General features: G+C 56.9%; 1 protein-coding gene and 1 long non-coding RNA gene across 6 annotated transcripts in view; one reads left to right on the plus strand and one right to left on the minus strand.

The window, feature by feature from the left end:
* The window catches only part of LOC136993231 (uncharacterized), a 67343-nt gene that overhangs the window by 15178 nt on the left and 32577 nt on the right, over window positions 1-19588 (minus strand). The gene's annotated exons all lie outside the window — the stretch shown is intronic.
* Window positions 6151-11763, plus strand: LOC136993183 (deoxyribonuclease gamma-like). Its single transcript, XM_067303571.1, has 8 exons — window positions 6151-6285; window positions 7589-7677; window positions 8586-8678; window positions 8918-9030; window positions 9458-9570; window positions 10097-10254; window positions 11183-11279; window positions 11629-11763. Exons 1-8 carry the CDS (start codon window positions 6151-6153, stop codon window positions 11761-11763), a joined length of 933 nt encoding a protein of 310 aa, XP_067159672.1.

The raw sequence follows: 19588 nt of genomic DNA on the forward strand, positions 1-19588 counted from the left end.
GCCTGCGCGGGGGCGAGGGGGGCTGCGCCGGGGCTGCGGGAGGGATGCGGGGGGCTGCGAGGGGGGATGGAGGGGAAACAGCGGGGGTGCAAGGAGGGATGGAGGGGATACAGCGGGAGTGCAAGGGGGGTGCAAGGAGGGATGGAGGGGATACAGCGGGAGTGCAAGGGGGGCTGCGAGGGGGGATGGAGGGGAAACAGCGGGGGTGCAAGGGGGGGTGCAAGGGGGGATGGAGGGGATACAGCACGGGTGCAAGGGGGGGTGCAAGGAGGGATGGAGGGGATACAGCACGGGTGCAAGGGAGGATGCAAGGAGGGATGGAGGGGATACAGCACGGGTGCAAGGGAGGATGCAAGGAGGGATGGAGGGGATACAGCACGGGTGCAAGGGAGGATGCAAGGAGGGATGGAGGGGATACAGCACGGGTGCAAGGGGGGTGCAACGGGGGATGCAAGAGGGACACAATGGGGCTGCAATGGGAGGGGGGGGAGATACGATGGGCCTGCAAGGGGGGTTACGATGGGGCTGCAGGGAGGGATGCAAGGGGATACAATAGGGGTGCGCCAGGGATGCAAGGAGAGATGCAAGAGGATACGACAGGGTGAAAGGGGGTTACACCGGGGATGTAAGGGGGGGTGTGTGAGGTGGCTGCAGTGGGGATACAACAGGAGTAGAAGGGGGGGATGCAGGAGAGAGGCAACAGGGATACACGACGGATACAATGGGAGATACAGTGCAACTGCAACAGCAGCACAACCAGGGTGCGGGGGGATGCAGCAGGGGTATCCAAGGGGATGGGGCACAGCTGCAATGTGACTGCAACAGAGGTGCAAGGGGGGGTGCAAGGGACGTGCAAAAGGGGTGCAAGGGGGCTGCGACCCAGCCACAGCAGGGATGTAGGGGAGCAACGTGGTGCGGATGCAATGGGGGAAACACCAAGGGTGCTGGGGGGCAGGCAACAGGGATAGGAGGATGGATGTGGGGGGGCAACGCAGCTGCAACAGGGGTGCAAGGGGGGAAGCAGCGCCCTGCCCCCCCCAGGAGCCTTGCCCCGGGCCCGGGGCATTTTGCCAAGCTCGGGCGAGGGGCTCCGTCCCTTCCCCCGGTTGTGGGAAGCGGCCGTGCCCACCAGCGAGCACAGACCTCCTCCGCATTTCCCCTGGAAAGACCCCAAAGGTCGGAATCGGAGCATCCTGCCAGTGCTTTTACACCTGCAGGAGGATTCACCTTACGGCTGCCGTTTGGGCTGCAGCCCTGTTTCCTCCCCTCTCTTCCCAGCAGGTGACGGTATTTGCTAGCTGCGTATCGACCTGCATTTAAAAGCTGCTTTACTTTTTTTTTAAACAGTTGACCCAAATCCCTTTGCTATAAACCAACTTACTTTCCCTCTCCCTGGGTCATATATCAGCTTGGCATGCGCCTTGAAAATATGCCCCAAAGTAGGAGACATTTTTAATTAAACTGGAAATAAGATCAGCAAGTAAATGCAAGTAAACTGGGTCAAATCCTCGCTACATCGGTGACTGGAGAACAGCAAGTCCCTTTGGCCTGGCTGGCTGCGAGAGCTGAGAGAAGCGGTGTAAAGGGCTGCACAGGGCAGAGTTCGCGGTGCCGATAACCAAAAGCTCGTGAGAACAGCGGCTGCCAGCAAAGAGTCGCTGAACCGAGGACGGGAGAGTCAAAACAGCCGTAATCTCGCTGTGCCGCCAGCTCAGGAAAGTGTCGCTGGATTAAGCTGAGGCTTTAGCTGACCCAGTTAAGCCAAGGCCCAGCTCCGTGCAAACCCTTTGGGGCTCATTTAAAGAGCCTTCCCGGGAACTCTGGCTAACCAAAGACGAGCTTTGATGAGGCTGCAGCAAACAGACGTGTCGGGTGTTTCACCAGTTTCTAAACCCTGTTTGCAATCCCACTCGTGTGTTCGGCTTTCTCAGGACAAGCCCGAGGCTCAAAGCCGGCAGGAGCACAGCCCGGAGCCCCGCGGGCGGGAGCACCGCAGCCCCGACTCACCGCCGGGCGCGAGCTGCAAGCGACCTGCTCGTTTTAAGTCCGCCCGTAAGATGCCCTCGGACGTGGTCACGGCGACCGAGGCGCTGCTTAAAACAGGGAGTCAAAGCAGATCCTCAGATCCGTGTTGAAACGGGCCGGGAATGAAATGGGGAAGCTCCCCGCACCCCGCACGAGCGCGCTTCCCCCATCGCGGGTGCCGGCGGCGCCGGGCTCAGCAAGCGGCTGCTGGGAACAGCCGGGGCCGAGAGAAGCCGTCCCGGAGCAGCTCCGTGCGTGGGCATGGGATCGGGGAAAGGAGGGACCCTCGGGGCGCTGCTGAGGCAGCCGTGCTCCCTAGCCGCGAGCCGAGCTTCCTCCTAGCACAGCGACGCAGCGTCGGTGCCGGGAGCAGCCGAGGGACCGACTGACTTATGGTCCCGTTAGGAACGAGCGTGGTTTAAATCAGAGCGGCCTCATGATTTCAGCTGACCAAAGCCGGAGTTGGCTGTCCTACAGCCTCAGAAAAAAGCCAGGGAGGCTCTCCCCTAAACCACCCCCTTTTTCATAAGGGCGTAACAATAATTCCGGATATATCCAGCCCTGGTTAGCTATGGAGACCTGCAGTTTGGATTCCGCCGAGCTGGGAGCAGCGTCGCTTCCCCAGAGAAAAGGCTTCCACGTTATTTCCCACTAGTGGGTCACAAAGCCCCGGAGAGCGCGGCGAGGTTCTTTGCGACTCCGGCAAGCGGCTGCACGCCGCTTTGGCGAGGTGAATCGTCGTCCCGGCGTGACCCGGCCCATCTGTTTCCAGCGAGGCAGGGCTGGCCCCGGGAAGGTCGCAGCCCGGCGCCGTGTCACTGGCGATCCCGGGGGAGCGCGGGCACGGCCGCGGCGCCGAGGAGCCGGCGGCGACGGGGGAAGCGGCGCCCCGCGAGCATCCCCACCTCGGCGGTACCTGCTGCCTGGGGAGCTGGCGCGGGGCCGGGGTCCCCCGAGCAGAGCAGACCTTTAATCATGTGCAGCCACCAAAATCTGCCCTGCAGGGCAGGGGTCAATAATACTTTCTAAGCTCTACTCAAAAGCAATGCATATATCACATGCATTTTAATTACGCCTTTAGCTGCTGACAATAAGGGTGTTCATACACGCTGCAAAACCTGCTTATTCGGTCCCTGCCGTGTCCTTATGGGTTTCTAACTTCAAGCCTGCTCTGTTCGTCATGCATTGAAGGCTTCTGCAGCCACGGCTTCGCTTCGGATGATCCTGTTTTCTCCTAAATCTCAGTTAAATGGCCTCATTCAAGAAACACACGGAAACACGGTGAGGCATTTTCCCCCGAACTGCTTTAGCTGTCAGGCCTCCTTCCAGCCACTGCTCCAACAGTGCTGATGTATTAAGTTTAAAAAAGAAAACCCCCCCAGAACACTGCACCAGGAAAGGAATTGCTTCCTGGCAGTAATCTCCGAAGTGGAACAAGCACCTTGAAAATAATAAATAAAGGCTGAGTGTCAAATAAAGCTCTAAAGATCCAAAGCCAACGCCCGTTGCCTTGTGCACCGCGTATTTTTACCCTCACCTAATGCTCAGTTTCCAGAGGATCACGCGAGGACGGTTTTTATCGTTAGATTAACACTAAAACACTTTCTGCATGACCCTGTGTGGTCGACAGCCTGATTTTGAACTTTAGCGACACAAAACCGCTCAAGCGCTTCGTCCCTCGTTAACCCGAACCTCCAGGAGACAGCGCCGGGACGCTCGGCCCGATGGCGGCGACACGTCCCCGGAGAGCCCAAAGCTCGTTCAACGCACCCAAACTGACGCACTTCCACACGTTTGGGGCTGGTTCCTCCCGCTCTCCCAAAGGCTTCCTCTCACGGCGGCGGATGTTCGCCCGCGCCGTCGCCGGGTCCGTGGCCGGGAAGCGCCCTTCGCCGGGCGGATGGGGCTGCCCGGGAACGCGGGGCCTCGGCGGCTCCCGCCGGCCGGGAGGCTGAGGTGGGGCTGCAGGGACCTGCCATTTCGGGAACGTCCGGAAGGGGCTTTTGGGGCGGAGGCAGCACTTCTCCTCCGAGCGTATCTGCGGGCAGCGGGGCTCAGCGCGAGGCTGGGCAAAGAAAAGGGGCAAGAAGGAAAAGGAGGAGAAAACCCCACAGCTAACCAGCAGGGCGCCCACGCGCCGCCGCCGGTGCCGGGGACCCGGCAGACTCCCGCGCTCCCGGGGGGCACCCGGCACGCGTGGGCGCAGCCGGAGCGGCCGCTCGGCTCCAGAACGGGGGCGAAACACCCCGAATCAGCCGGACGCGCCTCCCGCCCCGGCGCTGCGCTCCCGAACCCGGGGCTCAGCAGCTCTGCTGCCGTCGCGCACGACTCGGGGCAGCTCTGGGGAGCCGCTCTCGATCGCGCTCTACGGCCCGGTACGGGGCGAGCGGTACCCGCACGGCGCGAGCCGGGAGCCGGGAGCCAAGGCGCCGCACGAAGGAGCGTTAGCCCCGCGCACTGCCCTCGCAGGCCGCCCTGCTCCTGCCCGTCTCCCCGCGGCGGCCCCGGCCGTACCCCCGATAACGCGCCGCGACGGAGGGGAAGGGACGGCTGAGTCCCCGCCGACAAGGGAGTCGTCCCTGGGGAAAGACCGCGGCGACGAGGACAGGCCGCGGCGGCTCGGCGTTGAGGCCTCCTTAGCAGCAGCAGCAGCAGCAGCAGCAGCAAACATCTGCTTCCAACGCCTCTGCTGGCTGCCGCAGCGGGCCTGATTTTGGGGGGCCGGTGCCAGGGCCTCCCGCCGGCTTGCACGAGCTCCGAGCTTTAATGCCTCGAGGGGGAGAGAGAGAGAGAGAGAGAGAGAGAGAGAGAGACTGCAGCCCGGCGGGCACAACGTCCCAGTCCCACGCTTCGCTTTGGGCAAGGCCGAGCGGAAGATTTAGGAACCCGGAGCTGCTGCTGCTTCGCGCCCCAATTCCGCAGCGTCTGCCCGTCTTCGCGCGGCGCCCGGCCGAAAGCACAGTCCCTCGTGGATCACTCGGGCGGGAGCCCAAGCGCCGAAAAACCTCCCGCAGCAGATTCTCAGTTCCCACGCGCAGAAGCTGCTGGCCTGGAAGCTCCCCACATCCCTCATTTGACGCCAGGCCACCTTTCTGCGGAGAAAGAGCTTTTAGCTGATTTTATAGTGTTTGCTGCTTCCCTGCAGGGCCCGTCCTGCCCAAGGCTCACGCGCCCGAGCTCTCGGGGAGGGAAAGCACGGGCCTGGACGGGACAGGCTCGCTCCCGTCCCTTGGGGCTCAGCGCCGGTTTGGTTATTTCTAGCTGAAGGACAGACTTGGCGGTCGAACAGCGAGGGTCGTGTTCCTCCCGCCGAAATGTCTGTGTTAACTATCGAGCGCCCGGGCAGCTCCACGGGCAGCATCTCCGCACGGCGCCTGCTAGGAGCAACCGCTCCAGCTCCGTTTCTCCCCACAGTGAATCCCCAGGGAACGCGTCCGCACGCACGGCACGCGGCAGGCGGCCTGGCGAGCCGCGCTCGCCTCCCCAGCCAGACGCGCGTCTCGCTCCCCGCAGCCCCGTCGCGGGTTTTGGGCTGCAGCGAGACTCGCTCGCCGCCCGCAGCCGCGTCTTGCGTCGGCTCCGCCTGGAGCAGTTTAACTAGTCCGGACGGTGCTCGGAGTCCCCCGCTCGCACCCCGCTGTGGCCAAGCCGTCCCGGCTGCAGCTGAGCCACAGGGCAACGGGCCTCCGCTCCGGGGAGCACGGAGGGGCCTTAGCCGGTGCTCGGAGCCTTCCGGAGGGCAAAGCTGGGAGCAGCGGGCGGAGGCGGATTAACGGGCAGGCGGGTGAAGCCGTCCCCGGCGGCCGTCCGTCTGTCCGTCCCACGGCCAGGCGCGACCGCAGGCCCTGGGAAAGGCAGAAGCGAGCGACAGCGAGCGCTCCGGGTCGCTGAAGAGGTCGCCGCCTCCGTACGGCCTTCCCAGGCGCCGGCTCCCTCGCAGGGCGCTCAGCGAGGGAAGAGGAGGGAACCAGCACTTCCTGCTGGGTTGTTCCTGACTGACGCAGCCGACTCCGCTCGCTCCGCGCTCCGAACCGGCGGCGGGCGGCGGCACGGCGCACAGACACACGCACGCGCACCTACTTACAGACACGCTCTCTGCAGCTCAGTCTGCCCGAGGCCCGAGAGATGCTGCTCGTCGTCGTCGTGCTTTCGCTCCTCTGCTTCAACACGTCGCTGAGCCTGAAAATCTGCTCCTTCAACGTGAAGTTTTTTGGAGAAGCAAAAATAGCCAGGCAAGAAGTCATCGACGTCGTCGTAAAGGTACGTCTGGAGGAGAGGGAAACAGAGCTTTTCAAGGACTTCTCATCTATGGAACCTTGCAGCTCATTTGTCTTTTCACAGGCGAATTTCAAGTTAAAGAACGACTAAACAGTGACAATTATTTTACACTGCTAATGCAAAAATCAGCCAGTCACTGAGTCGCATGTTTGCAGCTATTTTAGCCTGCGTGAGAATACAGCGGAAACAACATTTGCTGTTTCCTTTGGAAATTTAGTTAGGAAAGGATGAAAAGCTTTGTGCACAGTAAAAAACAGCTTTCGCTCTGAATCCACAGAGCTTTATCTCGTGATCCATTCTTTGCCTTGCTTATGCGCTAATTGCTCTGAAATATCCTTCTCTAATTCCATGTAGCCTCAGGATAGCGCTGAGTATCACCTTAGGGTGTGATACAAGGTTGAAAAGCATAATTGCTAATTTATTTAACCAAAACTCACCAACAGGCTTCCTCTGAAGCATCTGAAAGACAACTTCATTTTTAAAGGGAAATGATCCTGTTTTGGACTTAAGGCTTGAAAGTCTCATCCACGATGCCACAGTAACCGAACACTTGGTGTTAGCAGCCTGACTCTGCCCACCAAATCCCAGCAGGAAAGGCGGCCACCACTTATTTTTGCTTTATTTCTTTCATTGCACCCAGCTGGAGAAGAGGGTTTGCTTGGTTTTTGTTATAAAGACACCAGCTCGGCACTTCTGGCTTTGGGGCCAACGGGTGCCTTTCTTCCACAAATGACACCCGCAGAGTCTGACGAGGGACAAAACCTGGGGCACAAAGAAGCCCCTGAGCATCCTGCGTGCAGAGCAGCCGTGGCGGCCGGCGGGCAGAGCCGGCTCGGATCGGCTCGGCGCGGCTCGGCTCAAGCTCGGGAAGAAAGATAAAAGCGTGACTGCGGGTCGAGGCAGGGAGGGAAGCAGAACCCAACCAGCTGCAGGAGGAAACGAGAGACTTGAACGGAGGCTGCAGCTGCCTCTTCCCCTGCAAACTTCCTTCTACCGGGCAGGCGCAGAAGTCTGCAGCCAAAACCCAAACCACACAGCTCCTGGGTTCCCTCTCCCACTTCCCACACCGCCTTGGCGGGCGGCTCGGAAAGGAGAAGGCCTCTGCCGGGGCACGGCCACCCCGGCGGCCGCCCCGCTCCCCGTGCAAGGCGAGCCAGCCCCGCCGCGTGCGGGCGATGCGCACTGCGCTCCTCCCTTCGCACAAATAGCCACCGCTTCCGAACGTCTTCCTGAGCCTCCAAAATATACTGAGCACAGACCTGCTTTCTGCTCTTTCCCATTGCAGGTCATTTCTCGCTGTGACATCATGTTACTGATGGAAATAAAGGAAAACAGCAACAGAATATGCCCCCTTCTGATGGAGAGGCTTAACAGGTAAGGGGGATGCTTCGCACGCGCGGATTAATGCGAGCGGGGCTGCAAGGCGCAGGAACCCGCGAGGAGAAACTGCAGCCTGGCCGGGTTGGGAACGATCTTCCTCGCTGCCCAGATCCCACCTCTGATAATGGTCTGCGCTAGCTATTTCTTCAGAAGGCAAAAAAAGTAAATCTTTCAGTAGGCAGATGTTGGGAGAGATGAAAAGAGGCAAAAGCCCACTCCCGTGATCCGTTCAGCCCCACTTACCAGCAGGACCCGGCCCTGGCACCCAAAGATCTGAGTTTGGGTCTATCCCAGCAATCAGGAGAGGACCAGACCCTCTGGCAGCTCTCAGCAGCTCAGGGCTAAGCCAGCTCCAGAGCAGTGTAGCAAAGACATTTTTAAAATCAGCATAATTAATTATTAATTATTAATTATTTTTAAAATCAGTATAATTAAGGCAGATTCAATTTGTTAAAGATCAACACTCCAAGGAAAAGGGAAGGAAGCAAAAAGGCCTCACCCGGCTAACGCCAGAGGAAGAAGTGCAGTTTGCCTTTCTGCACAGTTAGAAATGGTTTTGCTCAACCAAAGATAATTCTGGATTACCTGCCTGCGACTCGCTAGTCTAGAGAAAACAACAGCGTTTACCTGAGCAGAAGTGAGACCACCCGAAGAACAGACATCACGCCGGAGGCTGCGAAAGGCACAGGGGGTGCAGAATAAAAGAGAAAGCAATGAAGAATACACCCCGAACGCAGCTGATCCCTAGAGGGTTTTTGGTCTCTATAACCCACCCCTGAAACCCACCATCTACGGCTCCAAGGCTTGTGCACAGGCGCTCGTATAAGACCCATTAGAGGTTAACTCCTTCTCAGCCCTTTATAAACACCGAAAAAACCTAATAGACACTGTTTTCTTCCCAGATGGTCAAAAGGGCCAGAAGAAGAATACAGCTACGTGGTCAGCGAAAGGCTGGGAAGAAAGACCTACAAGGAGCAGTACGCCTTCATCTACAGGTAGGCGAGCGCGGCTGCGGCGCAGCACCGCGAGCACCGGCCACGGCCGTGCCCCGCGCCATGGGCCCCCTTGCCTGGCTCCTGCCCTGGCAAAGCTCCGCCACTTCAGCAGAGCCAGCGGCTTATCCGGCCTTTCTCGCCCCACAGCCTGGTCAAGGTGGCCTTCACCAAGAGCCGGCGAGGGGCCATTTGCCTGCGCGATATTTGCTGGACTATTTACAGACTGACTTCTGTTGCAGGCAAAATGTGGTGTCGGTGAAACAAACCTACCAGTATCCCGATCTCCAGCCTGGGGACGAAGACGCCTTTTCCAGAGAGCCCTTCGTTGTCTGCTTCCTCTCCCCCAAAACCGGTGAGACGCTTTCAGAAACGAACCCTTCTTCCACGGGCAGCTCCCACCGAGCAGCGCAGCGCAGCACGCAGCCCCGCGCGGGAAGGCGAGCCGCCCCACGGCCACCGCCGCCTCCGCTTGCCGCTCTGTACCGCTGTGCCGACGTGCTCCGAGCTGCCGGCACGGCCGCAGCAGCAGCTGGCGCCGTGACTTCAGAGCGTGGCTCGCTTTGCGCTAAGGCAGCAGCACGTTCTCATTTCATCAGCAGCAGAGCAGCTAATGCGGAGAACGGGGCGATTGCACAGCCGACGTCCTTTGTGGCGCTGCCAAAACGCAGCTGTTTTCCCTTCGGAAAAAGAGTTGCTTCCAAGTCAGTCACGTTTTTTGGCTTTGTGATTCGTTACGTGTTTAACTGTTCTATTGTTTCCTGTTCTGCCTTGTTTTTAAGCTGTCAAAGAGTTTGCTATAATCCCTCAGCACACCACACCAGAAACAGCAGTGCAGGAGATCGATGAGCTCTACGATGTGTATTTAGATGTGAAGCAGCGCTGGACGACCGAGGTTAGTTCAGACCTTTCTGCTACCGCATCGGCTTTGACACTGATTCACCAGGGACAATGTTCAGAGCTTGGTGATCTTCAAACAGTTGACAGAAGCCCCACACTTCTAATATCTCTTTGACACATTGGCATTGAGTGCTCCAGCTTTTACTCGGTAAACTTGATGGCCTGATGAAACAGCCCGTTCCTTAAAATGGTCCCTTCCCTCGCTCTTCTCTTCCCCGCCTGGCTCCAAGTCGGGCTGCCTTGCTCTAGCTGTGCGACAGGAGGGGGTTGGAAAGGCAGGTATTAGAAGCCGTGTCAGCAGCGAATCAATACGTACATTATATCAGAGATACAGAACGTCTTCTAGGAAAAGTACCGCTTCCTTCCGCTCTTATGCTAACGTACTAGCAGGTGCTGCCACCGTCAGCCCCTGCAAGCTGTTGACCTAAGCTCTCCCTTTTTGACTGCGATGGCTATTAGCAACATTTGTTGACCATAAAAGCCATTGCTGGTCTTATTCTGAAGAGCTATTCTCCTCCCAGAACTTCATCTTCATGGGCGACTTCAACGCTGGCTGCAGCTACGTCCCAAAAAAGCAGTGGCAGAACATCCGACTTAGGACTCACCCTGAATTTGTCTGGCTCATCGGCGACAAAAACGACACAACGGTTAAGAGAAGCACGAGCTGCCCATACGACAGGTAAGCAGAGCAGTAAACCCTTCCCTGTTAGTATCTCCCTTAGAAGAAAATATATGGAAATGCATCCATGCCTGTCACATAAAGCAATCTGCACGTGAGGCTTTCAGGGATTCAAGAGAGCCCAGGGGAACCGAGATCCAAACACTTCTAGGCAGGAGCACAAAGCATTTTGCAGGTTTGCTGGCAAGCGGTTTTGGAGAAATGGCCAGAATTCACACCAGAACTCGCCTCTGCTGCGCCTTCGACGCAGGTGAATAACGAGCAATTCCAGAGCACTTCGCATCCGCCGAGAGCTCTGCAAGCGCCCAGCGAAAGGCCCCTCTGCAGATGCCTGCGCCGCTCTGGCCTGCTCTGCACCATGACTTCCGCATTCCTGATTTGGATCGACGAATGCGGAATCGGGGCCTGCGGGGAAGCTCCCAGGGCACGGGACAAGTCCTGCTGCTACGAGCAGTTTCCTCAGCCTGCACAAGGAATAGCTTAGCTTAGTCCATCCCAAAGTGGGCCTCTTTCGGAAGGAGCTTCTGGAGCAAAGCGGGCCTTCAGGCGGATGCCAGCCTCGGCGTCCTGCCAGTTTTGCATCCCAACTGCTGCTTTGCACCTTGCGGCGCCGTGGCAGCGGGTTCAGCTGCCAGTCGCTTCCCGCCGGCTCCCCAGGCCAGCAGGGTGCAGCTCCGCGCAGGCAGCCCCGGCTCGGGACAAGCCGCACGCAGCAGCGACGGCGCGGCGACTCCTGGGGAGCGTCTGCGCCGCAGGGACTGAACGCGCCGCCCATCGCTCGCCGGCTCCCGCAGCAGCGTACCGGCGGGCTGCGCCCCACGTCTCGGGCACGGCGGTGGGCGACGCGGGGCGTCGAGCCAGGCGGGGGCCGGGGGGCCGCGGCGTCGGGCGCCCCGCGGCGACGTCCCGTTTTCCCTCGTTCCTCCAGAATCGTGGTCAGCGGGGAAGCGCTCGTCGGGGCCGTGGCGCCGCGCTCGGCGAACGTCTTTGATTTCCAGGAGGCTTTTCGGCTCACCGAGGAGCAGGTACAGTGCAGCCCCGGGCGCCGCGCGGGCGGCCTGGGGGACGGCAGCGCGGGGCGAGGGCTGGCGCGGAAACCCCCCGCTCCCAAGCAAGCCCGGCAGCACGCAGCAGAGCAGCGCGTGTTTGAGCACGGTCTCATCCGTCGCCCATCCTGTCCTCCAGAGGCGGCACGAAGCTCGCCCGCCTGCCCGCCCGCCTCCCCGCTGCGAGCGGCACCGACCCTAGGGCAGAGTCTGGAAAACTCGCTGCATGGGAAACGCCCGGTGCCGCTGCCCAAGGGGCGCATGCGCCTCCGGCCGCGGGCACGGCGTGCGCGGCCGGCCCCGAGCGCCTCCCTGCTTTGCCTCGCAGGCGCTGGGCGTCAGCGACCACTTCCCCATCGAGTTCGAGCTGAAACCCGCCGGCGGCTCCTTCGCCCGGCAGAAGCCGCAGTTTCCAAAGAGGAAGAGAACGAGGAAGAACCACCGCCGCTCGAGAGCATCCTAAACCCTCGCGCGCGGCAAAAGCACAAGAAAGCCGACGCAGCTCTCTAAAAGATTGGCGTGGCTGCACCCACGGCAAGTGCAGTATTTCAGGGAAAAATCAAGTATTCTCTTAAACTTTAAGTAGTTGAGGTAAGAAGGTGAATTAAACCTTCAGATTATTTTACTCCCTGTAAGCACAGCAAAAACCAACCGGCTAGAAGCAGTGTGCTAGACTTATCAGACTGATCACCAATGCAAAAAAGGATACCGGAAGACCAAAACGCTTCGGCACGCTTTGCCGGTAGCACGGGGGAGGGCGGAGGGGGGCAGAGGCCGCCGCACGCTCACGCCAGCTCGGGATTTCTGCTTTTGCTCCTTAACGCCGTGCGGATTACAAGGCCCTTTCTGCACCACGGGCGCCTCCAAGGCTCGTGCGCCCCCGTGAGCGAGGCGACACGCGCCCGCGGGGACGGCCCGGGCTGGGAAGGCCGAGCGCGCCCGCAGCACGGAGCGCGGGAAGGCGACGGACGGGACGGTGCCTGTCCTGCGCGCAGGCAGCCGCCGGGCAGGCGCTGCAAAGCCCTGCCTGTCCTCGCGCCCCGGCCCCCGCCGGCGATAGCCGTCCCGCGAGCCGCGGCCGAAAAGTCCTGCAAACCTCGGGCGCAAGCGCTGCCGGCAGAGACCAAGGTCACAATTTCCATTAAAACCTGCTTTCAGCAGCCTGACGTGGAAGCAAGTCGCATTTCCCCCCCCCTCCCCGCCCCCAAAATACTTCATGGCAGCCAAAAGTTCTCCAAGAAACCAGACTTTAATAACACAACAGATTATTTAACCTAATGCTCCAGTGATCTGGTTTTTCAGATCAGCCCGCACACTTTCTTTAGTGCAAATCCCGTCAGATCAAAGACATCTGAAAACTAGCAATAATCCAACAGTTAATCAAGGCAAATAGCCATCTTCCTTAGTCAACACCCCACATTTTGCCTGCGGACGCAGAAGGGAAGGCTAGCAACAAAATACTCTCTTAAGGGCAGAAAACATCTTGGCTTTCGTGCAAACTCGCTCTCGGGGGAGAAGATTTGAAGAAAAAAGCTCAATCTGCAGCAGATTATGCCACTGGGAGGGAGGGAGGGAGGGAGGGAGGAGGTGGGGGGAAACAACACAACTCCCAGCGTTCGGCAGGAATTAATCTGAAAATGATACAGCATTTCATAGGCTCCCTTGATTATATGTCAGCCAAGGCAAAAGGAAAGCCTGATTTACAACCAATATTTACACTGGGATTTTTATAGAAACGCCACTGCCTGGCCGACAGCAGCAAAGTTTCGCGCGCAGGTTGGAATTGAGCAAAGTCCCAGGCCTCACCTCCTGGCCCACATCACCTGCCCTTTCCAGCTTTCTCAGAGAAGTGACACACACGAGATTAAATCTCACCCCAGGAAAGAACAGTGCGTATATTCAATCGTGAGAATTATGCGAATATCACCAAGTTTCACTGGAAAAGTTATATCCCTATTTGCGGCATTGGATATAACCCTCTGCCTAGCACTTGCAAACGGGAGCCACAGCCAGTTACTAATCAGCGCAGCGGCTCCGGCCGCCGGCACGGTGTTAGCAGGGACCCGGCTGCAGACGCAGTTACCCAGAGGATGAGAGCTGAAACCGCAGAGAAACATCTCAATTCAGAACGATGCTCCGGCACTGAGAGCCGGGATGCGCGTTTGGGGGACCCCGAACGGACGGACGGCGTCTGCCCTCGATCCACAGCGGTCGGAGGGGCTGGGGGGCTGCCGAAGCTTGCACAGTTAGTCGGGTAGGTCTGCGTAGGCTGTCCTGCGCTTAGTCTATAAAGTCATTAGCCAATATTGTAAATATATCCTAGAACGTTTAATATTTTATGTTTGCTATAGATTTTCCCCGCCGGGGGCTCATTACCTAGCTCTTCCAACTGCAAAGTGGCTTTTAAGGCGTCCACGCCGCAGCATCCCCCACGCTGCCTGCAGCCAGAACCCAGCTGCTCTTTAGATGAACGAGGTTTCTTGAGCTTCATTTGGGATCACACCGGAGTTTTACACGAGGAACCAGAAATGGCCTCGAGGGACTTAGTCGCACGCAAGCCAGGCCCGAGATCACGGCCAGGAGAGAAACGACGAGGCCTTTGCAAGGCGAAAACTCCTCGTTTCTGCCACAATATTCCCAGCTGAGGGGGAACAAATTGCAAACGGGTTCTGCTAAGAAGAACGCAGAGACGCCCAGCTGCGTCCCCCCCCCTGCGGCCGCGGCTTTCCCCGGGCTGGGCTGCGCGGGACGTCCCTGGCACCGCGGACGGAGCCCAGGATCGGCGGGAGAAAACCCACCAGACGGGGAGGGGGGGGTTGTCGGGAAAGGCTCCCCAGCGGCGCCGGCCCACGGCGGCTTTGAGGGGCAAAAGGAAAGCGCGGGGCGTCCCGTCCCGGCGGGCTCCTGCCCCAGCTCCTCGCCTGCTCCCCGGCGTCCCCGCCACTGCGGCCGCCCCCCAAAACCCCCCGGGAAACGCAGCCGCAGCCGGACTGCCGCTTCTCCGCCGTCCCCACGGCTGCAAGCAGCTGGCGGGTCTGTCCGTCCGCACCCGGCACTCCTCTGACCCCGGCTGATCTCCTCCCGCCCGTCTTCCCAGGGCTCGCCCGTGCCCCCAAACCCCGCGGGCAGGAGGCCGGACCCGCGCCGGCTCCCGGCGAGCGCAGCCCTGCGGCCCGGCACGGCTCCGCGCCCGCCGTTTCTGCGGGCGGCAGCCACCAGAACATAGGGAATCTGCCACGAAACCCGGCGGAGACCCGCGCGGCTCGGTCATCCGGGCTGCGGGCATCTCCCAAACACAAACTGCAGCACGATCGGAAATGCAGCCTTGGGGGAACGTCAGAAATGATACAGACACACACACACACACGGGCACGTGCTGCTCAGTGGTGTTTGAGCTGAGCCCTGTAGGCAGCCTGCATACAGATGTGCAGCCCGTGTGCAGATGTGCAGCCCCGGAGCCCCTCGCAGACGCGGCCGCGGCGCCGTTTCAGCAGCCCTTCAGCGCCACGGAGGAACGGCGAAGCGCGAGCTCAGCACCTCCGGCCGCGCCGCTTGCTGCCTCCCCGGCCGCGAGGCTGCAAGACGGCAGCGTTTCCTCGGTTTCCGATTGCCGCGCAAACCCTTTCCCAATCGGGTTTTCAGCATTTCAAGCATGTGCAATTACTGACCTCCGCGAGTACTCGCAGGAATGAGATTGCTTGTGGAACGCACCTAAAAGCTTGCTGAATTAGGGCTTTCATACTCCCATTGCTCAGAAGCAATAATCCGCTTTCGCCGAGGTCTCCCCGCACAAGGCGAGCGCTGCGCCGGCTCGGGAGCGGGCTTGCGCTACGCCGCTAGCATTCGGTGCTCCCTGCTGAGGCTTCGTCCTCTGCTGAGCAAGCGAAGGAAATACAGAAACAGCAAAAGGTGCAGCCAGGAATCACTGTTTTCCTGCGTTTATTCAAACAGGAAAACTACTTGAACGTTCACAGGTTTTCCTCCACCATGTCCCCCCCCCCGAGAAGCATCTTCACGCCCCCTCCGCAAACCTGCGCGCCCAGGAGAAGGCGGCTGCTCCCGGCCGGCCGGGCTCTCCACCCAGCGCCCCCCGAACGCGGGCGTGCAAGAACTATTATCAGGGCACCCTCTGGCGCCACTGCTATCGATCCCAACAGCCGTGCTTGGCGCCCAGGGGTTTTTAGAGCACGGCCTGCGGAGCCGGCCCGCGGCAAGGGGACGCGACTGCGCCTCGTGCAGGAGCCTGACCGTCCCCTTGCGGAGCCACCCCGCCATATAGGCCTTTACATCCACCTGTAGCACCGACCGTCCGGACCCCGAGACGTCCCTGCTCTCGCCCGGGCTGCAAGGCAGCTTTGCAATTCAGAGGCAGCACGTTTTGGGCTCCGGCCCTCTTTATTCGCCGCGTGCAGTTATTGAACCAGGAAATACGCTGCGCCGACCCCTCCGCTCGCAGGAAGCGGCGCCCAGCAATCGGCACGGGCAGGCGCAGCCACGGCGGCGCGCGTCCCCGCGGACTGAGGACAGACGCGCTCGGGGCGCCCTTGCAGCCGTACTGCTGCGCCGGGGTCGCGCTGCAAAGCGCCCGTCCCGCTCTGCCGTCCCGGTGCCGCCGCCGCCGCCGCCGCCGCCGCCCCCCAGCGCAAAACTGCCGGCGACCCCTCTGCGCGCTCCGGCTTTCCAGCCGCCGTTAAAATCCAGCTTCACAGACTTCAGGCGGCATTTTGAATATAGCGCTTCAGTGACTCAGCTGTCGCTGCTCGCCCCCTGTTTGCTGCTAGTCAGCAGACAGATTTATAGGGGACAATTTACGTACTGGCCCAGGAACCCGAAACCCGTCCTGAAACGCTCGATAAATGCCGGTATTTGAAACGTCACCCCTTTTCTACGCACGTGAGCCGGGAAAGTGGCTTGGCCTCAGCCATTTCAGTGAAGCCAGAGGCAAAAAACCCCTTCAGCAGGACATCACTGTCCACACGAGAAATATCCTCCTAACCCCCGGGAGCCTTGTTTCATGTAAATTCATCTTGATCACAGTAAAAGATGACTTTTCACCCCTTACCTTTGTGAAACCTCAGCACGTAAAAGCAATTTTGAGTAGTGGGAAGCATTCTGCGACGCATTCTTGCACTGTGGCTTTCCTGAGCTGGAATTCAACTTCCATTTGCTGCCCACATCCACCAGTATCTCTGCACTATTATTTCACTTGTGCTTCTGGTCACAACCCCTTTGGTGAAAACCTAAATCAAAGGACAGTGCATTCCAGCTGATCCTTCTCCCAGCCTCACCTCTCCGTCACGAGTGCTTCACAGGAGAGATAGCGGAGGTGACACTTGTGCATCGCCTTTGCAATAGGGACACAGTCACTGAGAAAAAGATTTTTGCCTTTTGCTCCATTTCGGAGCTTTTTGTGTCTCCAGACCAGCATCAAGGGAGCAAAAGACTCCCTCCTCTCTGTATTATCTTACACGGGTTTTCATAAACTATATTACCGAGGGCTTTATTGCATCTTCCACGTATTTAGAGATGCTTTCAGGACTTTAAAAAAGATTTCTCTTGTGATAAAATGTTTAAAAAAGCAAAACATAAAAACATCTCTCCAGCAATGATGAAACGCATAAAAGAAACCCAGAAAGATCATGCTGTAAAAATGCAAGAATAGGAAACAATACAAATTAAATTTCAGAAAAGCCTACAGTAGTAGCATCCTGTATGTGCCCCTTTCACTAACGCCTAATTATTCAGACAGTATTTCCAAAACCCCAAATCCAACTGAAAAATTTAATGCAACATTTATGCAGTAAAAGGCTGCCAAATCTGCCCACACATATCCCCGTGATTCCTTAGGCTTTCGCCAGAGAGCATGTATTAAAACCAGTGAAAGAAACTTGGTAGTTTCCTCTCCTGGAAGAAAGAAAGGCAAACAATTTCTGCTTTTCGCGAGCAAGAACAAGTTGCCGAAATGTAAGCAGAGCAAACTATGCAGTTATCATAAGAAGTAAAAGTGGAAAAGGAGAAATATTTTTAAGTTGCCAATATTTAAAGTTAATCACCATTTGGTCTTAGCTAGCTTTATTGCAATTACTGCTTTACCTCCTGCTAATTTTCCTGCCAGCTGCAAAGTATAATTGACTGAAGCTACTGGTTGTTTGAGAGCTGTTACAAGAAGTATATCGTAATGTAAAGGACAGCGCAAACATACATTAAAAAGAGCTCTTTTTAGCGTGCAGCTCTGAACGCAGGAATTTCTCCATGATCTAACATGATTAACCTAATGCCCTCAAACTCCATGCAGAACTTGAGCTCTAAGATGCATGTTTTAATTAGACTTTTTGAAAGGGCATTTCTTGTTAAGCGAATACTGACATCCTGATCTTCTAAAGATGAGTGCGGTGGTTTTCCTGCCAGAAAGCACTTCAAATAAAGTACACCAAAATGTGCTGCTGTTGTCAAAATCTTTGCATACACTTCCAAACATTTTTACCACGAGACTTTTGCGACAAACACTTTATAACTTGGAATAAATAGCTCTAATAAAGACATACTTAAGCCAATGCATGTTTGAAACAACTAAAATATTAGGACTAACATTGCATAACATAGATTACTGTGACACAAACCTCTCTTAGAAGGTCATATTATATAAATCAAGCTAATTTAAATGGAAGAGGTATCCACGAACCGAGCAACAGAACTTGGCTTGTGAAACCAGTGCACACTCCATTTAGCATGTAAATGTAGTAGAGTGCGTCCTACTAATATTCAGCATATGTTTTGAGTGCCTCGTTACCATTTACGTACGGCCCGGAAAACCAGGTTTGAGCGCCGTGTTAGGCCACTGCCTGTGAGCACCACGATCTCTGCGACTTGCACCGACAACTGCTTCTGAACTCACCTGGGTGCGCCGAGGGATGGACCTCATGCAGCTCTGCACGAAAGCATCAAGGCGACTCCTAGCTATCCGTGGAAAAGCTTGCTTGTCCATCAAGGGGAATTTTGTAAAGTTACTTTACCTGGGGATGGTAAGGTACCTAAATTCCCTAGGAAGTGGGTAGCCTTCAACCCAAGCTGGATTCACATCCTAAGCCAGCGGGTTCTGCACCTCAGTCCAGGCAAAGGGAATTGGCCCCTGCAGCTCAAATACAGGAAAAAGATGATAAAGCACATGTGTCGTCAAAGGGAAGAAATCTGCGCTGAAAAGCACCTAAAGAAGTTAATTCTTCTATGGAAGTCTGTCCTTGGACAAAAGTCATTCAGAGGGTTACAACAGTTGTAACCGTGGAACCCTACTGTGGGAGATCTCAATTAGTGTAACAACAGGAGTGTGCTTTCATTTTAATTATTTTTTTTTAATTCTGCAAGTTCTGTACTATATTTAAGGAGTTTATTTGGTCAAATTAGAGTTGCACTGTTTTTAGTTCATATTTTTACAAGGCAGGTATGGGTGAAGAGCAGTTAAGCAGCACACACACACAGTGCAGGTGCACAATTTTTAATATAACACAAGTGAAAAACAATTAAAACTCTAATGCTCTATAGCTAAGCCAAGCAATAGCTGCTCATTTTGGGGTGCCATAGCTAACGTGGGTTCAGTTAGGGTTGTGACCTCTCATTTAACTTTAAGCCTTTCACTCAGCACTTTTAGTCACTTTAGAAATCCTGGGGGAGATCGTTTCTATCTTCTGTCCTTTTAGGGATGCTGTTCTCTGTGAAATGCAGTGCTTCAGCTGACTGCTAGAGGACCAAATTCTAATTATTAACAAAGGTTGTAGCCTCTGGATAGGCATCTAGTCAAAACTGCGCAACACTAAAGCCTCTCGCCTTGGAAAGCAAAGGCGTCTTTTAGCGGCTGCAGTCACACAAACGGGGCAGACGTGACGGGACAAATGAACAGGCCTTTACACAGGACAGTCGACCGAATGAGGCGTTGCAGTATATTCGATTTCAGACAGCCTCAGTTTCATTTGACTGCTTTGGGGAAGGGAAAAGGGGTGAAAGAGTGGAGGAAAGGAGGCAGAAGTGGAGAGGGGGAGGTGGACCTAGACCAAGTGGAGTATTCAGGTAGGAAGGCTCCTAAAAGGATACAGAAGGATGAAATAATTCTCGCCCAAGAGCCAGAGTGGCTGCAGAACTGGTTTTCGCCACATGCACTAACTGCAAACCTTCTGTTTAGATGCCATTTCCCTAGTATGTCTCTTGCTTATGCAGGCAGAGGAATATTATTCCTGAACCACACATATGGTGACCTGTAGGGAAGAAGTGCACTGGTATGAGCACTGCTTTTAAGC

The sequence above is a fragment of the Apteryx mantelli genome, chromosome 12, assembly GCF_036417845.1.
Source record: "Apteryx mantelli isolate bAptMan1 chromosome 12, bAptMan1.hap1, whole genome shotgun sequence".
In the NCBI taxonomy this organism is placed as follows: Eukaryota; Metazoa; Chordata; class Aves; order Apterygiformes; family Apterygidae; genus Apteryx; species Apteryx mantelli.